This window comes from Sorex fumeus, unplaced genomic scaffold (genome assembly GCF_029834395.1).
Source record: "Sorex fumeus unplaced genomic scaffold, SorFum_2.1 ptg000265l, whole genome shotgun sequence".
Lineage (NCBI taxonomy): Eukaryota > Metazoa > Chordata > Mammalia > Eulipotyphla > Soricidae > Sorex > Sorex fumeus.
Window position 1 is genome coordinate 11,461,024 of NW_026606322.1, and position 18,361 is coordinate 11,479,384.

At 37.2% G+C, this 18,361-nt stretch overlaps 1 protein-coding gene across 1 annotated transcript in view; it reads left to right on the forward strand.

Annotated features, from left to right (window-relative positions):
* The window catches only part of ATG3 (autophagy related 3), a 35,157-nt gene extending 17,019 nt beyond the window's left edge, over positions 1-18,138 (forward strand). Inside the window, exons 7-12 of the mRNA XM_056109298.1 lie at positions 6,134-6,215; positions 11,342-11,376; positions 11,600-11,755; positions 12,890-13,017; positions 16,593-16,661; positions 17,876-18,138. Of these exons, the coding sequence (XP_055965273.1) occupies positions 6,134-6,215; positions 11,342-11,376; positions 11,600-11,755; positions 12,890-13,017; positions 16,593-16,661; positions 17,876-17,957 (552 nt within the window). The 3' untranslated portion in view covers positions 17,958-18,138. The remainder of the gene's footprint in view (positions 1-6,133; positions 6,216-11,341; positions 11,377-11,599; positions 11,756-12,889; positions 13,018-16,592; positions 16,662-17,875) is intronic.
* The last annotated feature ends 223 nt before the right edge of the window (positions 18,139-18,361 follow it).

An 18,361-nucleotide genomic window follows, 5' to 3' on the forward strand; every position in this document is an offset into this window, starting at 1 on the left:
ACAAACTGTTACGGCTGCAAGACAGAAACAAAACCTCACAAGGAATAGCACATCAGATTTATCACAGATTTATCTAGCAAAGCATTATAAGCATGAAACGTATGGAACAACGTATACAAAGTATAGAATAAAAAGGACTTCCAACCAAGAATCTTCAAACCAGCAAACTCATTTTTAAAGGGATAAAAACATTTCTCAAACAGTGGTGGTGACATATTTGAACCCTAATTCAGCCCTGACATGGATACTGAAGTGATACGAAATGCAACAGATGAAATGATATTGCATAGAACAAATAAATACCATATGTAAACATGGCAATATATACCTTCGTATCAATTTCCCTAAATGTTACTAAACCGAACTCTGCCATAGAACAATACAATAGCAGACTGGTTCCAGAAACAAAACCTAACCCTTTGATGCTACAGGAGAAACATTTAAAGTCCTATAATAAACAAAGGCTTGAAGTCAGTGGTTGGAAGACAGCTGCACAGACTCATGGCAGGTGTTAGGAAAAGCAGAGAAAGCCATAGTGGTTTCAGAATAAATAGCAGTCAAACTAAAGAAAATGTTAGAGAAGGACATCACATCATGATCAAGGGATCAGTAGACCATGAGGACTTAACTCTCATCATCAACATATGTGCACCAAATGAAGAGGTAGCAAAGTTTCTAAAGCAGTTGTTAATAGACTTTAGAAATTACATTGATGATAGCAAAGTAGAAGTGTGTAAGACTTCAATACCCCAGTCATAATTGGCCAGATGAACCAAGCAAAAGTGCAATTAAACAAGGAGCCCTAAATGAGAAACTGGAAGAACTGGATCTAAGACGCATATTTAGGACCCTCCACCTCTCCAAAAAGTGAGTATTTTTCTCCACAGCACATGGGACGTTCCAGGTTAGATCACATGCTGGAGCACAACCCACATATCCATAAAATCACAAAAATAGAAGCCATACCAAGTATCTTCTCAGGCCACAAAGCCACAAAAGAAAGAATCAGCTGTGAAAAGGAAAGTGGCAAACATACTCCCTGGAAACCAAGACAACATGTTAAATAATAGTTGCACCAAAGAGTTAAGTCATAAAAGAAACCAAAAGATTCCTTGAGACAATTGAGAATGAAAATAAACAAACCTTCCCAAAAATAGGAATAGAAGGAATATATCTCAAGATAATAATAGCAATTTACAGCAAACCCACACTCAGTATCATAATGGTGAAAAACTGAAAGCCTTTTTCATGAGATCAGGCACCATTTTTATTCAGCATAGTTTTGAAAGTCCTTGCCACAGCATTCAAAGATATTAAAGGGATCCAAATTGAAAATGAAGAAGTCAAATTTATCACTAATTTCAGATGAAATAATGCTACATAATGAAAATCACAGAGACTCCACAGAGAACTCCTCAAAATGATCAATATAGTAGATTACAACATTAATGTACCAAAATCAGTGACATTCCTGTACACAAAGATCTGGGAGCAAAAGAAGACTCCTCTTAAAATTTGTGATCAAAAACATCAAATTCCTAGGTATCAACAAGGAAAGTAAAAGACAACGCAGTGAAAATGGCGAATCATTGCTAAGAGAAATAGAAGAAACTAGAAAGTGGAAAAGATATTCCCTGTTCATGGATTGGAAGAATCAACATTCTTAAAATGACCACCATACCCAAAGTTTATACAAATTTAATGCAATACTCATTAAAATTCCAGTGCCTTTTTTTTTTTTCCAAAGACATGAACAACACCTACTTAAATTTGTAGGGAACTGTAAACTCAATCGTTAAAGCACAAGAAAAGAACAGGAGGCCATTGCATTTCCCAATTTTGAATTACATTACAAAGCTATTATCAAAACGGCATGTTACCGATTAAGATAGACCTGCAAACCAATGGAACAGAAATGAGAGTCCTAGGTTAAATCCCCAGATTTTTGGTGAACTAATCTATGGCAAAGGTGCTAAATATATGAAGTAAAGCAAAGAAAACCTGTTCAGCAAATGATGTTGGGGAAAAAAACGAGATCTACACATAAAAAATGAAGTTAGGTCATACCTCACACTTATCAAAAGGAAACTCAAAGTAGGTTATAGATTAGAATTCATAAAATACGTTAGTAGAACTCTCCAAGAAATTGACCACAGTGGAATATTCAATGAGGTGACCACAGTGGCGAAGACAGCAAAACAAAAACAGATGGAACTGCATAAAATTAAAAAGCTTTTGTGCAGTAAAAGAAACTCAAGCTTTATAAAAAGATAGCTACTGAATGAAGAATGGAAGAAAATATTTTTACACAGTACACCAGATAAAGGGTTTACATTGAAGATCTATAAAACATTCTCAAAATTCAACAACCAAAAATCCAGTGATCCTATCCATAAATGGGAGGAGATGAACAGACATACGGATAGCCAGCAGGTATATGAAAAAGTACTCCTTGTCACTCATGATTAGGGAAATGTAAATCAAAACAATAATGAGATAGATCATGGTGAGTATGGCATATGTCAGAAAAAGTCTTAGATGTTCAGTGTAGATGGGTTGAGGTAGGAAAGGAACTCTGATCCATTGGTGGTAGGAATGTTAGCTAGTTTAGCCTTTTTAAAAAGCAATATGGAGATCTGTCCAAAAATCAGGACTAGAACTGCCATGGGTTACCAATCCCATTTATTGGCATCTATTCCCAAAACACAGAAACATTAATTCCAAAGTATATGTGCACACATGGGCTGGAGTGATAGCACAGCGGTAGGGCGTTTGCCTTGCACGCAGCCAACATGGCCGACCCGAGTTCGATTCCTCCACCCCTCGAGTTCGATTCCTCCGCCCCTCTCGGAGAGCCCGGCAAGCTACCGAGAGTATCTCGCCCGCACGGCAGAGCCTGGCAAGCTCCCCATGACGTACTCGATATGCCAAACACAGTAACAACAAGTCTCATGATGGAGACGTTACTGGGCCCGCTCGAGCAAATCGATGAACAAGGGGAGGACAGTGACCAGATGTGCACACATAATGTTCATCCTGCAATAGTACAGTAGTGAAGATATGAAAACAACCCTGATGCCAAACTATAGACGAATGAATCAAGTTGTAGTATATAAACATATTGGCATACTGTGTAGCTCTGAAAAGAACAAAAATTGTGCAGTTTCCAGTTATGTGAATAGTACTAAAGGTTGCTTAGTGAAGTCAGAAGGTAAGGGATAGATACAGAATGAGCTCTCCTGTGGGACTAGAGATAACACAGCAAGGTAGTAACAAAGATCCAAAGGCAACAAATTAATCTTGGAAGCTAGGGTTCTTGAAATACTTGTGAGAGAAGAAGAACATTGATCATGGGAGTAGTGTTGGAATTATGTGCATGAGAAACTATTAAAGCTTTGTAAACCACAGAATTTTTTTTTTAAGCTTTGGTCATTGGCGTGAAGTTGAAATAATTCCTTTGATAGTCAACAACAGTGACTTTGTTGTAGCTTTTGTCATTTTACAATATTTTATAGCTGCTAAGCCTTTTATACAGATACCTAGTTCATCTGACAAACAGCAGTGATAACATCTGGCTATACTGTCTTCTTTTTATGCACTTGGACCGAAGATTCTTAACAATTTTGTTCTGATTGGTTGGCTTGCTCAAGATTATTTGCAGTTGAGATAGAAAAAAATTTCAAGGTTGGGCATCAGTCCACGAAACTGTCAACTTAAATCCAAAAATGCAAATTTTGACATAGTCTTTCTCCTGAAGCTAATTAAGTAAACTAATTAAGAAGCTAATTAAGTAGACAGTAAATATACAGAAACTCTTGGTTGTTTTTTTTTTTTAAGTAGACAAAAAACAAAGTCTATAAATGTATTTGTCCTTTCTGGCAAAGTGAGAAAACTATCCTTGTTGGAATATTTGACGAAACTCACACTGTAGCACTATCCTCCCGTTGTTCATCAGTTTGCTCGAGCAGGCCCAGTAACATCTCCATTGTGAGACTTGTTACTGTGTTTGGCATATCGAATACGTCACAGGTAGCTTGCCAGGCTTTGCCTTGCGGGCAAGATGCTCTTGGTAGCTTTCCAGGCTCTCCGAGAGGGGCGGGCGAAACTCACAACAAAGAAATAATTCTCTTCAAAGCTAATTTTTAATTAAAAAATTACCACATGACAGATCCTAGTTCAATGCCTGACACACAGATGGTCCCCTGAACGCTACTAGGAGTGTTTCCTGTGCGCGCGCGTGCACACACACACACACACACACATACACATATAAACACAACACACATGCACACAGATTTATAGTAATTCTTTTAAATAATTTTTAATATAAATAGTGATGATGTTTATGGTACTTGGCATTATTCTTAAGATCTTTATATTATACTTAAAGTTAAATTCAGGTAATTCTCTCCAACCAAGGATTCAACCAGCTTTAAATCAAAAATACTTATTATATACGTAGGCCCATGTTGGTTGTGTCTATACTAACTATAAAGACTCCTCCCTAACCCATTATTTTCTAAAAATGCAATGTGAAGACTATGTAACATAGCAGTTACATAACCTAGCGGTTATATTCTATTCAGCATCTTAAGTAATCTAGAGATGATTTAAAGTAGATGATATATATGGGTTACATGCAAATACAAATGAGGGACGTGAGCAGGAATTTTGCTGTTGCCAGTGGAGGTCATCTGGAAACTATTTCTCCTAGATACCAAGGGATGATAGTAGAATAATTTATAACTATAAAATTTCTTTCAGTTTCTAGGGAATGACAGGAATACCATATATAAGCTGCATTAAAAATATATTTTAGTATATTTAGTCTTTGGTGTTGAATTCTGCTGTCTTCTGCTGTATCTAGTATAAAGATCACCAACATGATTAAAATTTCTTCAATAGTCAGTTTATCAAATACTGGCTTATTTAGTAATTACCCAGATATTGATGATATGTGATTTTATACTTTATGTGTGATTTTTTTCTCTAATGATAAATTCATCCCTAAGTAAAATTGTAAATTAAGTGAAAATAATCAATGCTTTCATACTATATTGATACCAGATTTTCAGAGCATAAATTTTGTAAAAAATTATAGCTGTATTTTGCTGTCTCTCTGACTAGCACTGTTCTTTCATTGTAGTATTAATATAATTAAGAAATTGAGGGGTCAGAGACATAGCTCAAAGATCTGAGCACATGTTTTGAATGCAGAGGCCAAGGTTTGTTCATGACTCCAGCACAGAGCCTAGAGTATTAGCCCTGAACACTGCCAAACTAAAGAGGAGGAGGACAAAGAAAAGGAAAGAAATTAAACCAAACATTTATTTTTAAATGTGTTCCTATTTGTTTGGGGGCCATACCTGACTGTGCGGAGGGCTTATTCTTGGCTCTGTTCTAAAAAAAATGATTTTTGGTGATGTTCATAGGACTATATGCTGTGCTGGCATTTGAACCAGTGTTCATGGACAAGTGAAGCACCTTTAGCCCTGTGCTGTACAGTCCCAAGCTAAAATTTTACATGTTTTGATAACTATAAATTCTGACAAGGATATTGTTATCAAGTTAGAATAGTGTGATTTGTAAGAAGAAAATTTACAAATATGTTGTGATTTATAATTATCTTTTTTTCTCCTTCAAATTACATTTGTGACGTAATGTAATTCTGAACATATTTTCCAATACTAATTAACTAAAAACTGCTTTGTAGGGAATTGAGGAAACAATTTTTTGTTTTTCTTTTGAATCATTTCTTTTGATATTTAGGAAACCATGTGTTGCTGGGAATCAAACCTAGACCTCCTACACGCTGAGTATGGGCTTAGCCATTTTGCGCTATCTTCCTAGCCCAGCAACTAAGAACTTGATTTGTTTGCTTAGATAATTTTTTGTTCCTTTGATAACATTTAAATATTTTGTTAATGACTAATGTTAATGTTAATACTGCACCTTAGAATTTTTTAGTTATAGCACTTATCACATTATTTTAAATGACTTTGTCTGGGTAGGAGTTTTGATGAGAGTAAGAATTATTAGTTTCACATTATTTGGTATATTGCTGGCATATGAATTCTTAGAGTTTAAACTACTGAACATATTTGAGTAATTTACAATATAATTAATTTCAAAGGACAGTATGAAACTCCAAGATTGCTCAGCATTGTGTGAGGAAGAAGAAGAGGAAGAGGAGGGAGAAGCTGCAGATATGGAAGGTATTTTGTGTTCTGGATTTCCTTTAATTAAAATGGAATTACTATTTTTAAAATATTTGTGATTCTTGTGGGTTTAAAATTTCACTCCATTCAGTTAAATTAAAATTCAGAAATTTTAGCATTCTGGAGAGCGTTCGATTTATGCTTAAGTTTAAATATAATCAGTGTATAGTTTCTTGAGTTGGGTACTACTACTACTACTACTACTACTAACTACTACTGCTACTACTACTACTACTACTACTTTGTTGAGAACACGGCCTTGTCAGGAGCTTTTCTATTGAGATAAATATTAGCCATTAACTCTTGAATGCAAAGTATTGTTCTAATAAAGATTCCTTGGATGGGATTAGAGCTCAATAGTAGATCAGTTACCTTGCATGTGACGGAGTTCAGTACACAAACACACGTGCACAACACACATATTCTTAAACTGTTGGCCCTGGGTTTAGTAACACATGCAGGCATGCATGCACATTTTTTTTTGTTGAATCATCATGAGATCACAGTTACAAAGTTGTTCATGAGTGAGTTTCAGTTATACAGTATTCCATCGCCCATCCTTTCACCAGGGCACATTTCCTGCCACCAGTGTACCCAGTTTCCCTCCTGCCTACCTTTCTCCACCCCACCTTCCCCCCTGTTTGGCAGGCACTTTACCTCCCTCCTTCCCTCTTTCCCCAGCCTCCCCCTCCCCATATTTTCCTTTTAGGCACTGCGATTTGTAGTACTGTTAAAACTGATAGGGTATTGTGCATACCACTTTACCTCCTTTCAGCACTGTTATTTGTCCAGAGTGGTCATTTCCAACTGCCATTGCCATATTGTTCCCTTCTTTGTTTTAACTACACTTCACCTCCCCACTTGTGGCAAGCTTTCTACCATGTACCATTCCTCTTGGTCCTTGTTTAATATCTTGTTACCGTCATTAACAAAAGCATCCCAAAGATGTTTTTTAATATCTCACAAATGAGTACAATCATTTTTTGCCTCTTTTCCTCAGCATGATACTCTCGGTGTATAAGCAAATTTCATGACTCCATTTTTTCCTAACAGCTGCATAGTGTTCCATTCACACACACATTCTTTATTTTTTTAATTGAATCACCAGGAGATGCACGATTACAAAGTCGTTGTTCATGATTGGATTTCATTCATACAGCACACACACACATTCTTAAAACTTTCAGAGCAGAACAAAATTTTCATGTGCATTTGTATTTTCTTCCTTTTAGTAACATCTTACTACAAAAACATGAAGAGAGTGAGTCTTAATAAGACCTTTTGTGTAGCACAGCATTTCTAGACTGTTCCTTGAGAGTTTTGAAATGCTCTCCTAAGTTTGTTGAGATTGCATGTGTATTTATTACTAAACTAATAAATCACTGTTATAGGAAGTTGAAATCCACTATAGCAGTAAGTAAAACAATTGCAAGTTCTTAAGTATATGATGATACAAAGTTTTATATTCTATCAGTGTAGCAGGTACACACAAAATGCTATATTTGACTGTCTGTTAAATTTCCCTTGAATAGTTAAAAAGTTGCTCTATTTGGAAGTTTGCTTAAATTTATTAGGTTTCTAATATAACAGGTAATTTTAATTCTTTGGTTAATATTTATTGAGCAATGCGTTATATGTGTTTTTGGTGCTGGAAATAAAGGATCAGACATGATCTCATGGAACTGGTAACAAAGGGGAGACAGTAAAGAAAAAAGATAAAAGGGTCTTGGGTGGAATGAGTAGCGTCACAATTTTAAGTAGATTGGCTGGGTAGCTTGGCACAGAGTGAACAAGCTATTCGGATATCTGAGCAAGGGTAAAAGGCTCTTTAGTGGGAGCAGCATGTGGTCTTATATAAAACTGATAAGAGATGCCTGTGTCCAGAGAACAGTGAGGGAAGGGTAGTAGGACACAGAGGCAAAGTGATAGGTCAGGAACTAAATCATCTAGGGTCCTGGCTCAAAATGAGGGACTGCTATTATAGAAAAGCAGATTAGAAAGAGATTTAATATTTTAGTCTAATCACTATAATTGCATCACTATCAATTATAGTGATTTAGCGTAATCACTATAATTTGCCAAAGCAGTTGGGATATTTTTATAATCTGTATAAGAAACACAGTTTGTGCTTGGATGTAAATCAACAGTGATGAGAAATGAATTCTGAAAATATTTTGAGGGTAGGGTCTAAAGGATTTGCTTCTAGTCCCTGTGACATGTGAAGGACAGAAGGGTCAAGTGTTACTTTCCATGCAGTACCACTTGTATATAAATTTCATGACTTTTCTAACAGCTGCATAGTACTCCATTGTGTAAATGTACCAAAGTTTCTTTAACCAGGCATCTGTTCTCGGGCACTCAGGTTTTTTCCAGATTCTGGCTATTGTAAAGAGTGCTGCAATGAACAAACAAGTGCAGATGTCACTTTGACCATACATCTTTGCCTCTCTGGGATATATTCCCAGGAGTGGTATTGCTGGATCAAATGGGAGCTCAATTTCTAAAATAAAGGGTGTTGGGAAGATCCTCCCAGGATGGGAGAAGCATGCTGAAAGTAGGCTATAGACCAAACATGATTGCCACCCATTGCCTCTTTTGCAAACCACAACACCCAATAGGAGAGAGAGAACAAAAGGGAATGCCCTGCCACAGAGGCAGGGTCGGATGGGGGGGTGGGGAGTGGGAGGGATATTGGGATCTGTGGTGGTGGAAAATGGGCACTGGTGGAGGGATGGGTATTTGATCATTCTATAATTGAAACCCAAGCACAAAAATTTGTTAAGTCTACAACTGTACCTCGTGGTGTCTCACTAATAAAAATTTAAACAAAAAATCGGGGGGGTCAAGTGTGGCTCCATAGGTTTTGACCTGAATATCTGAAAAAGATCATGTTAAGTGAGATGGGGAGAATTGCAGGACTGAATAGGGGACAAAGTCTTTGTTTTGGTCATGTTATATTTGGGTTGCCCACTAATTATTCAGTGGAGCCACAAACAGAGATTGAAATGACAAAAGGTACCAGCATAGAGCAAATAGTGAAGGGAAAGGTAGAGAGGTCTGGGGAAAGCTCGGGGGCAGACACCGTAAAAAGACACAGAACAGTCGTTTCAAAGGTGAAGGGAAAAAATCTTTAGAAATATTTAAGTTCGATTAAGATTTTAAAAAATGGGTAGTTAAAACTAAATGCAGCCAAGTAGAAATCACGGAAGACTTTAGTTTTCTTTTAAATTTCTTATTTACCTTTTTAGTTTACAGAATTACATAATTTTGGGAGGACCAACATCTCTAAATTTGTGTAAGCCTCAGTACACCCAACATAAATTTCTAATGCCACTCTCAGGTTGATCTCTAACTTTCTCCCCCTCATCCCCCACTGCTCGTTCCCCTGGCTCCTGCGTTTGGTGGTCTCAGGCTGCTCGCCCACTTGGGACGCCCCAGGCCATGGGTGGGTAGACAAAGGAGGAAACCAGCACCTGGCTGGTTGATGGTCAGTTCCTGTTTATTCCATTCTCCCCACATGCCTGTTCCAATCTCACTAAGCTCCCCATTTTAGTCTCACACTGCCCCTCATTCTCATCTCCTCCTGTCTCCCGCACTCCCTCTTGAGGCCTCATCTCATCTCTCCACACGCCTGTTCCTGCATTCTTCCCCTACGTTCTCCCCCTGTCCTCCTTACTAGTCCCTCTGCGCTCCAGCTTGCTGCGCTGGTCTCTCTCTCTCCAACTCCCCAGCATGGGAGGTAGTCAATCAACATTATCAAAAGACCTTTCTGATCGCCAATCAGGCTCAAGGGTTGAAAAAATACCTAGGGGTGTTTCTCCTCTTCAAGTCCAATAACTTAATTAACATCTTAATTTTACTTAATAATTATTTTGTATGGACACGGTAGGAGATACATTAAGCTTGTATCAATGATGTCCCCAGGTTGACTCTCCTGGGGACATCTTGCTATAGATCTCAGACTACAGTGCTCAGGCCAGATTAATCTTTTCTAACCCTAGCAGGGTCCTACTTTAGTTCTTATTTTTGGATCACAACAGAATTTGTCCATGCTCTTAACTTATAGTTAAGTACTATGGCGCTTTGGCCAGCCCCATTTCGGTGCCAGGGAAGCTCACAGCTTGCCCTGAGTCCATCCAGTCCCTCAGAGGGACCCTGCTTTTGGGTTGCTAGGAAGTAAGGGGAACTGAGACTTAAGTGGAGAGAACAGATGTCCAGGAGTGAATATCATTCAGAGTCAATTAACTCTGAGGTTTCCAAAGCATAGCATTAACTGTCTTGTGTCCATGCAAAAAGGACATTGCTCTGAATTAACTATACAGAGGATTTAAGGAGAAGAGAAAAGAAGTATTTACATGATAACAAAGTCTGATTAGGAGATAAAGGGGATTCACCAGTTGGGGAAGCAGAGCACAAAGAAAGAGGTTACAAATAAACACAGAGGAATGGGAGCACTGTGATGGGAGCAACCCAATAAGCCCACACTATCTGAGGCTATGCAGGAAGGACAAAACAATGCTATCCTACACCCCACTATGCCAAAGTTTAAAAGTTTTTTTTATTTGTTTGGATTTTTTCTTTTTTTTATTTTTATTAGTGAGACACCATGAGGTACAGTTGTAGACTTACAAATTTTTGTGCTTGGCTTTCAGTTATACAATGATCAAATACCCATCCCTCTACCAGTGCCCATTTTCTACCACCACGGATCCCAGTATCCCTCCCACCCCCCATAAAATTTATTTTTATTGTGATTTGTTCATTGCTCTCATAAGTTATATTCCATATAGGAGAGAAAGTTTACCCAGAGTCTTTCTGACTTATTTCACTTACTGAATTACCTTCATGAGTCTGTTTCATGGATTTGTATATGTAGCCTGTGGAATTTCTGAAAACTACAGTATAGTGTTCTTATGACATTGGTATAACTAGTGACCTGTAGCACAGACCAAGTTATGGGCATGCTAACTTTCTCTGGCTGTCTGGGAAATTGCTGTTCTGGAAGTACAGAGTTTGTTCTATTATCTTCACTTGAAAAACAAAGTAACAGGCAATTTAAAAACATTGTATAATTTGGTTTCAGAAATAATCTTAGATTTAATATCTTTTCCTTTTTATAACAGAATATGAAGAGAGTGGACTTTTGGAAACAGATGAGGTTTGTAAATCAAATTTACTTTAACATTTAATACACTTGGGGATTTGTATTAATAATATCTTGATCGTTCAGATATGTTTTTTATGTATTTACATTTTTGTTTGGAGTTTAAAGTTATAACTGCTGTTGGAAAAAGATAGGATGAAAAAGCAATAGATTTTCTAAAATGACATTTATATTTGTTAACTTTAATGGTATTAAACCGTTTCTCCATTATAACCAGGCTACTCTCGACACAAGGAAAATAGTAGAGTCTTGTAAAACCAAAACTGAGGCTGGAGGTGAAGATGCTATTTTGCAAACCAGAACATATGACCTATACATCACTTATGATAAATATTACCAGACACCTCGACTATGGCTGTTTGGCTATGATGAGGTAAAAGTATTAAAAAATACATTTTTATGTAAATATTTTTAATTTGGGGTTTGTTTCTTCATTTGCTCCATGTGTGTATGCTGTCTTCTAAGTTTCCGAGATCATTTGTTTTACAATTGTATGAATACACTGATTTTTATGTGAAACTGAATAATCCACGAAAGCTCATTATCAAGAATTAGCAGAAATAATATATTTATTTCTTTATATATAAATCTCTAAGCCTATCCCTTCAGCTTATGAGGAAAATTGAACTTGTTTTCTTTGGGATTTATTAGCTCATTTATTAGCTGTATATGCGTTCAGGAATGATTTTTTTTTTAACTTTTTCTTTTTTTTGATCATCCACTTAATTGAATTTTAAAGCATAGCTGAAGTCACATAACATTTTTCTGGTGACTATAAATAAGAACAAGCACTGTAGCATTGTCTTCCCTTTGTTCATCGATTTGCTTGTGTGGGTCCAGGAACGTTTCCATTGTGAGACTTGTTGTTACTGTGTCTGGCATATCGAATACATCACGGGTAGCTTGCCAGGCTTTGCCATGTGGGCGAGATACTCTCGGTAGCTTTCTGGGCTCTCCAAGAGGGGCGGAGGAATTGAACCCAGTTTGGCACGTCAGCCACATGCAAGGCAAACACCCTACCACTGTGCTATCGCTCCAGCCCTAAATAACAAAAGAAATAAAAATGAGCGCATAAATCAAAATTATAAAATGTTTTAAAAGCTATGAAACTTTTTTTTTAAATTTTAGTAGAATCTGTAGTATTTTAGATGGTGGCTGATGTTACACATTTATATATATATATCACGGCAGATCCTGGCAAGCTCCCCGTGACGTATTCGATATGCCAAACACAGTAACAACAAAGTCTCCAATGGAGACGTTACTGGGCCCGCTCGAGCAAATCGATGATCAACGGGAGGGCCTTTACCTTTACCATATATATATATATATATATATATTTCTCTCCCCTTCTTGGTATAACTAAATTGTAAACTTTCTCCAAAATAATATGGTAATTCTAAATAGTCTCGATTTTTTTAATTCTAAGGTAGGATTAATATTAGTGTTGAAATTTAGACCTAAAAGTTTTTAAGCAGTAATTTTAAAGTATTTTTTATGGTTTCAGCAACGACAGCCTTTAACAGTTGAGCACATGTATGAAGATATTAGTCAAGATCATGTGAAGAAAACAGTGACCATTGAAAATCACCCTCATCTCCCACCGCCTCCTATGTGTTCAGTTCACCCATGCAGGTTTGTGAGTGTGTGTAGGTGTGTGTGTGTTCATGAATTTATGGTTTAGGAGTTGTAAGGATACATTTTTTCCTAAAAGAAAAAAATCTCCTTATTAAACACATAAAATTCCTAATTCCCTGATAATATCCTTATGCTAAAAAAAGGGGGAAAAAACAATTTGTTTAATTTATTTAGAATATTTTCTTGTGCATTTCATCATCTTCGAATTTTAAGTTTAAAAGAATAGTTCAGAAGAACCTTTTTAGATTTTAAAAACATTCATCAGCTGGACACATTTTGCTCTTTTGACATGTATGAATGTGGAATACAAAGATTTTGACAGCTTTTGCTCTACTGTCACTGTATCACTGTCATCCTGTCGAATTACTCGAGTGGGCGCCAGTAAAGTTTCTATTCCTCCCAGCCCTGAGATTTTAGCAGTCTCCTCACTTGTCTTTACCCAACAATTGGAGGCTCTTTAATGGTCAGGGGAATGACACCTGTTGTCGTTACTGTATTTGGCATATTGAATACGCTTTGGGGAGCTTGCCAGGCTCTGCCTGTGCGGGCAGGATACTCTTGGTAGCTTGCCAGGCTCTCTGAGAGGCATATATTTATATATTTTTCTCTGTGATTTGTTGCCTACTGTCTGAACCCCTTCAGATATGGTGTAGTATTTGTGGAAAATGAGTAGGAAGTGTCTTACAATGTGTCGTGTGGCCGCTTTCAGCCTTGCGGTCCAGAAAGCGGCCTGGAGGGTGGCAGTGGTTGGGTAGTGGACGTCAGCTGCCAGGGGTAGGGAGGGCTCTCACCCACCCTGCAGCCTGGTGTGGAGTCCAGTGGCGTGGTTCTGGGAGCCTCATTTTATACTCTGGTCTGGGATGAGCATCCTGAGTTCTGGAAGGTGGCAGATGAGGAGATTATCTGGTGCCACCAGGGTGTGGTTTATGGGTGTGATCCCTGAGTGATCAATTGGAGACTGGGAGAAGCAGGCAGAGGATCTCTGTCCCGGGTCCTGGTGAGTCCAGAGTCCAAGGTCACGAAGTTCCGCATTATCTGGGTTCCATGGGACTTCATTCAGTCCCCACTAACTACTCTACTAACACATATAAATGTGAAATACAAAGTGAGTCTTGTGCTTTTTCTAGGTGATCTCTTTTCTCTTTTTTGAAGGAGAGTGTTTCTGGGCTCCTTTTTTGTTCTGTACAGAGGTTTTCAGCCCTATTAAATCAAGTTTATTTTATAATTTGGGATTTTCTTTGTATCAGAGTTTCCACAGGCTCAATTAAGACCTATGTCTTTGTGTGTGATTTTTTTTCTTTAGACGTTAAATAATTCTTCAGGTTGTTTATTGCTTATAGTGAATTTTTACAAATCATTGAGAAATTCTGGTATTACATTAATTAATTAGATGGAAAGTTCTGTTTTTTTAAATCCTTTAGCATTTTCTTCTTAACTCTTTGCAATCTTTTTGTTTCCAAAATTTATCATATAGGAAGCCTACTTTATTTCTCAGCTTATTAATGTCAAAATTGTTGATAATCCAACTTTGAATCCTAAGCATCTCATGGTCCTTTGAGCTCTGGAAGAACACCCCACACACAAAGAGCTGTGAATGATCCCCTTATCACTGCCAGCCCAAAAATCACATCTAAAATTAAACCAAAAAGTGTTGACACTGTCAACTGCAAAAGGTGACTCTGTTATCACTTCGTTTTGAATGATCAATCCAACTTTGAATCCTAAGTATCTCATGGTCCTTTGAGCTCTGGAAGAACACCCCACACACAAAGAGCTGTGAATGATCCCCTTATCACTGCCAGCCCAAAAATCGCATCTAAAATTAAACCAAAAAGTGTTGACACTGTCAACTGCAAAAGGTGACTCTGTTATCACTTCGTTTTGAATAATCTGATTTTAAAGGTTTTCTCATTTTTGGTTTTTGTTTTGTTGAACATTGAGAATGATTCTATGTCACTTATTGAGGTTTTAGTATGATAGTGTTTATTAAACATGCATATACCTTTCTGATGTGTAAATCTTAGTTGAGGAAAAGAGAGAAGTGATTAACTAGTACTTAGTGTTAAACATTTTACTAAAATTATTATTATGGAATGGATATATATGATATATACAAAAATAAGCGTTGACCTATAAATGAGAGTACAAGGACATTTTAGTCCTTGCCGTGGTTCCCCACCTTAAATTGTACTTTTTAGAGATTAGGAATGTGGCTCAATAGTAGAGAACATGCTTTATATGTGTGAGGCCCTGGGTTTAATCCCCAGTCCCCTATCTCCACCCCCCCCCACCAAAAAATATTAAAATGGAGGGTTTCAGATCCTCAGTGCTAATATACCTACTGTCATTTTCCAAGTTGACTACCTCTGTGTAGAGGTTATATTCATTTTTTTAAATCAAGATCTGTATCATCTTTTACATTGTCCTTTCTCAGTATTTTTATGTGCAAATGATTACTTTGATAATCATCTTTTATAAAGCATAGGAAAGATAAAAGTTGGCCATGGAAAAAAATTGTGTATAGGGCAAAATGCCAAAACAAGTATCTTCTTTACAGTAGGACAAAAAACAAAATTTGCTGGCTTTGGTCACAGTTGAGTTTTAACTTATTCTTAGCCAAATGTACTTTGTTCACCATTAACTGTGAACTTCTGGCTGGACCTCTGGTGTTTTTGGTTTTTTTGGGGGGGCCACATCCTGAGGTACTCCCGACTCTGTGCTCAAGGATTACTCCTAGCGGTTCTTAGGAGGCTCTGTATGGTGCCATGATTTGAATTGAATCAGGTGCATGCAGGGTACGTGCCTTAACCTCTTACAATTATAGTTCAGGCCCTGGATGCATGTGTGTGTGTGTATGTGTATTTTTTTTTTTTCAAAGAGACCACACCTGGTGTTGCTAAGGAATCACAGTGGTGCTGGGGATTGAATTCATTCCTTTACACATGCAAAACACATTCTCTGCTATGTGACCTATCTCCATCATCCCCTTTCCATGGAATTTCATTTTTATTTTTTACTGTTTTTTTGGGGGGTAGGAGGGGGGAGACACACCATGCAGTGCTCAGAACGTACTCCAGGCTCTATGCTGAGGGATCACTCCTGGTGGGGCTTGTGGAGGACCATATGGGGTGCCAAGAATTGAACCTTAGTCTGTTGTGTGGAAGGCAAACACCCTACCTGCTATACTATCTCTTCAGCTCCTCATTGCACTTCAGAATTTTACTTAATCTCATTACTCTTTCTCAGAATAGATCTGTACTTCTCTCTTGCCTGATTTTCCCTTCTTTTGGTGTCTTTCCTTCATGGTTTCACCCTCATAGAAACACTTGTTAACACCATTCTGTTCCTTTGTGACTACCGTAGCTATTTAAAACTCCTATCTGTCAACATCTTCAGTAAAACTGTCAACATGACTTGACAGTCTGACTTGTTGAGGAACGTAGGAAATAATTTTCAGTATAGCTATCGTTTGCTCAGAGTAAGTCACAGGTAGGTGACTGTACGAACAAAACATTGTTTTTCCTTTTTTTCCTAATAGATCTATGCTAATATGATTTATTCTTTTGCATTAGGCATGCTGAGGTGATGAAGAAAATCATTGAGACTGTTGCTGAAGGAGGGGGAGAACTTGGTGTTCATATGTATCCTTACCTTTGCTTATGGTTAGTGATAAATTGGTTCCTAGAATGTTTTTTCTTTTACTTGAAATGCCTTAATGTTACAGTGTAACCGATCTGTTATATTTATTAGCGTAGCTGAAAAAATGTTAGTCTGATGTATAGCTATGATTTATTTTAGCCCATGATATCTGAATGTCTTAGCATAAGACCTCAGTTTATCAAAAAATGTTATACTGTGATAGTTGTGCTTTGTTCAGTTGTTAGCACACCAGTTAAATCTGCCTTGTTACAAGAAGCTCGAGCTCAAGTACTTAACATTGCAGTTTGCCAGACTAGGACTTGCGATTATGGAACTTAATTTTGATGGAGAAGAAGCTCAGTGAATTTAGATTATTAATGAAAGTTGATAGGTAAACGATTTAAATGATCAGACATATTTTAGATGTTTTTTCTTAAATATATTCCAAATTTAACATGTATAAAGAAACTTTTACCTGATGAGGAAGCACATTTCTGGTAACGTGAAATTTCAAAATATCATTAAAGATTGGGCGGAGCAGTGGCACAGCGAGTAGGGCGTTTGCCTTGCACGTGGCCCAATCCCTCTTGGAGAGCCCAGCAAGGTACCAAGAGTACCCCACCCGCATGGCTGGGCCTGGCAAACTCCCTATAGTGTATTCGGTATGCCAGATCAGTAACAAGTCTCACAATGGAGATGTCACTGGTGCCCACTTGGGATTGTTCAATATAGTGTTCAATATAAGTAAATAATACTAATCACTATCAATCCAATTGCTGAGTTTCCACTTATTTTTTCTGTCTTATTCCAATATTTTTATTTTCTTTATCCTGCCGCTTTTTAAAATACTCTTCAGTAAACTTAAAGCCAGTGTGAACATTTTCAGTTCACTTAACCACGACTAATTTTTATTTATGTAAAAGATAATTGGGTTTATTATAACTTTTACTCAGTTTTATTTTCAAATGTCATGGATTGGTGAGCTTCTGAAAGATGTAGTATCTAATGTTTAGGTAGTAGTATAAGTTTATTTCAATACTTAGGATTTTATCATATATTTTCATAATCAGTGGCTGATTATGAAACTCCTATCTGTCCTACATAGAAGATTTTATCACATATTTTCTGAGAAATTACTGCATGATAAAATTGTAATAATGCAACTTAAATCATAGAGCCATTTATCAATGGATTTTCCTTAACTAAAGACTTTTAGGTATCTTCTAATTTTCTTGAAATTTGTACAAGCTGTCATTCCAACAATAGAATATGACTACACAAGACACTTCACAATGTAATGAAGAGAGCATAGACCCTCTCCTAATTATTAGTTCTGATTTTTAAAGGAATAACTCATAGATGTTACCATTGACCATATTCACCTATATATAATTTCTCTAATAAAGGGACTTACATGTTTATGCATTAAGTAGTTCCACTACCAGCCTTATTTGTTTAATAAAAATGAATGCAAAGAGATTGGTTTTCTCTTTTATCAAAAATTTATATGGTGTTTTCTCTGAAGAACACTTTAAGGAAAAATGTTTCTAAATTAAATGATGAATATTTGGTTGTAGGGGCAGGGGGAAGACCCACACCTGGCAATACTCAGGGGTTACTACTTATGGCTCTGCCCTCAGGAATTACTCATGGCAGTGCTCAAGGGATCATACGGGATGCTGAGGACCGAACTTGGGGTTGA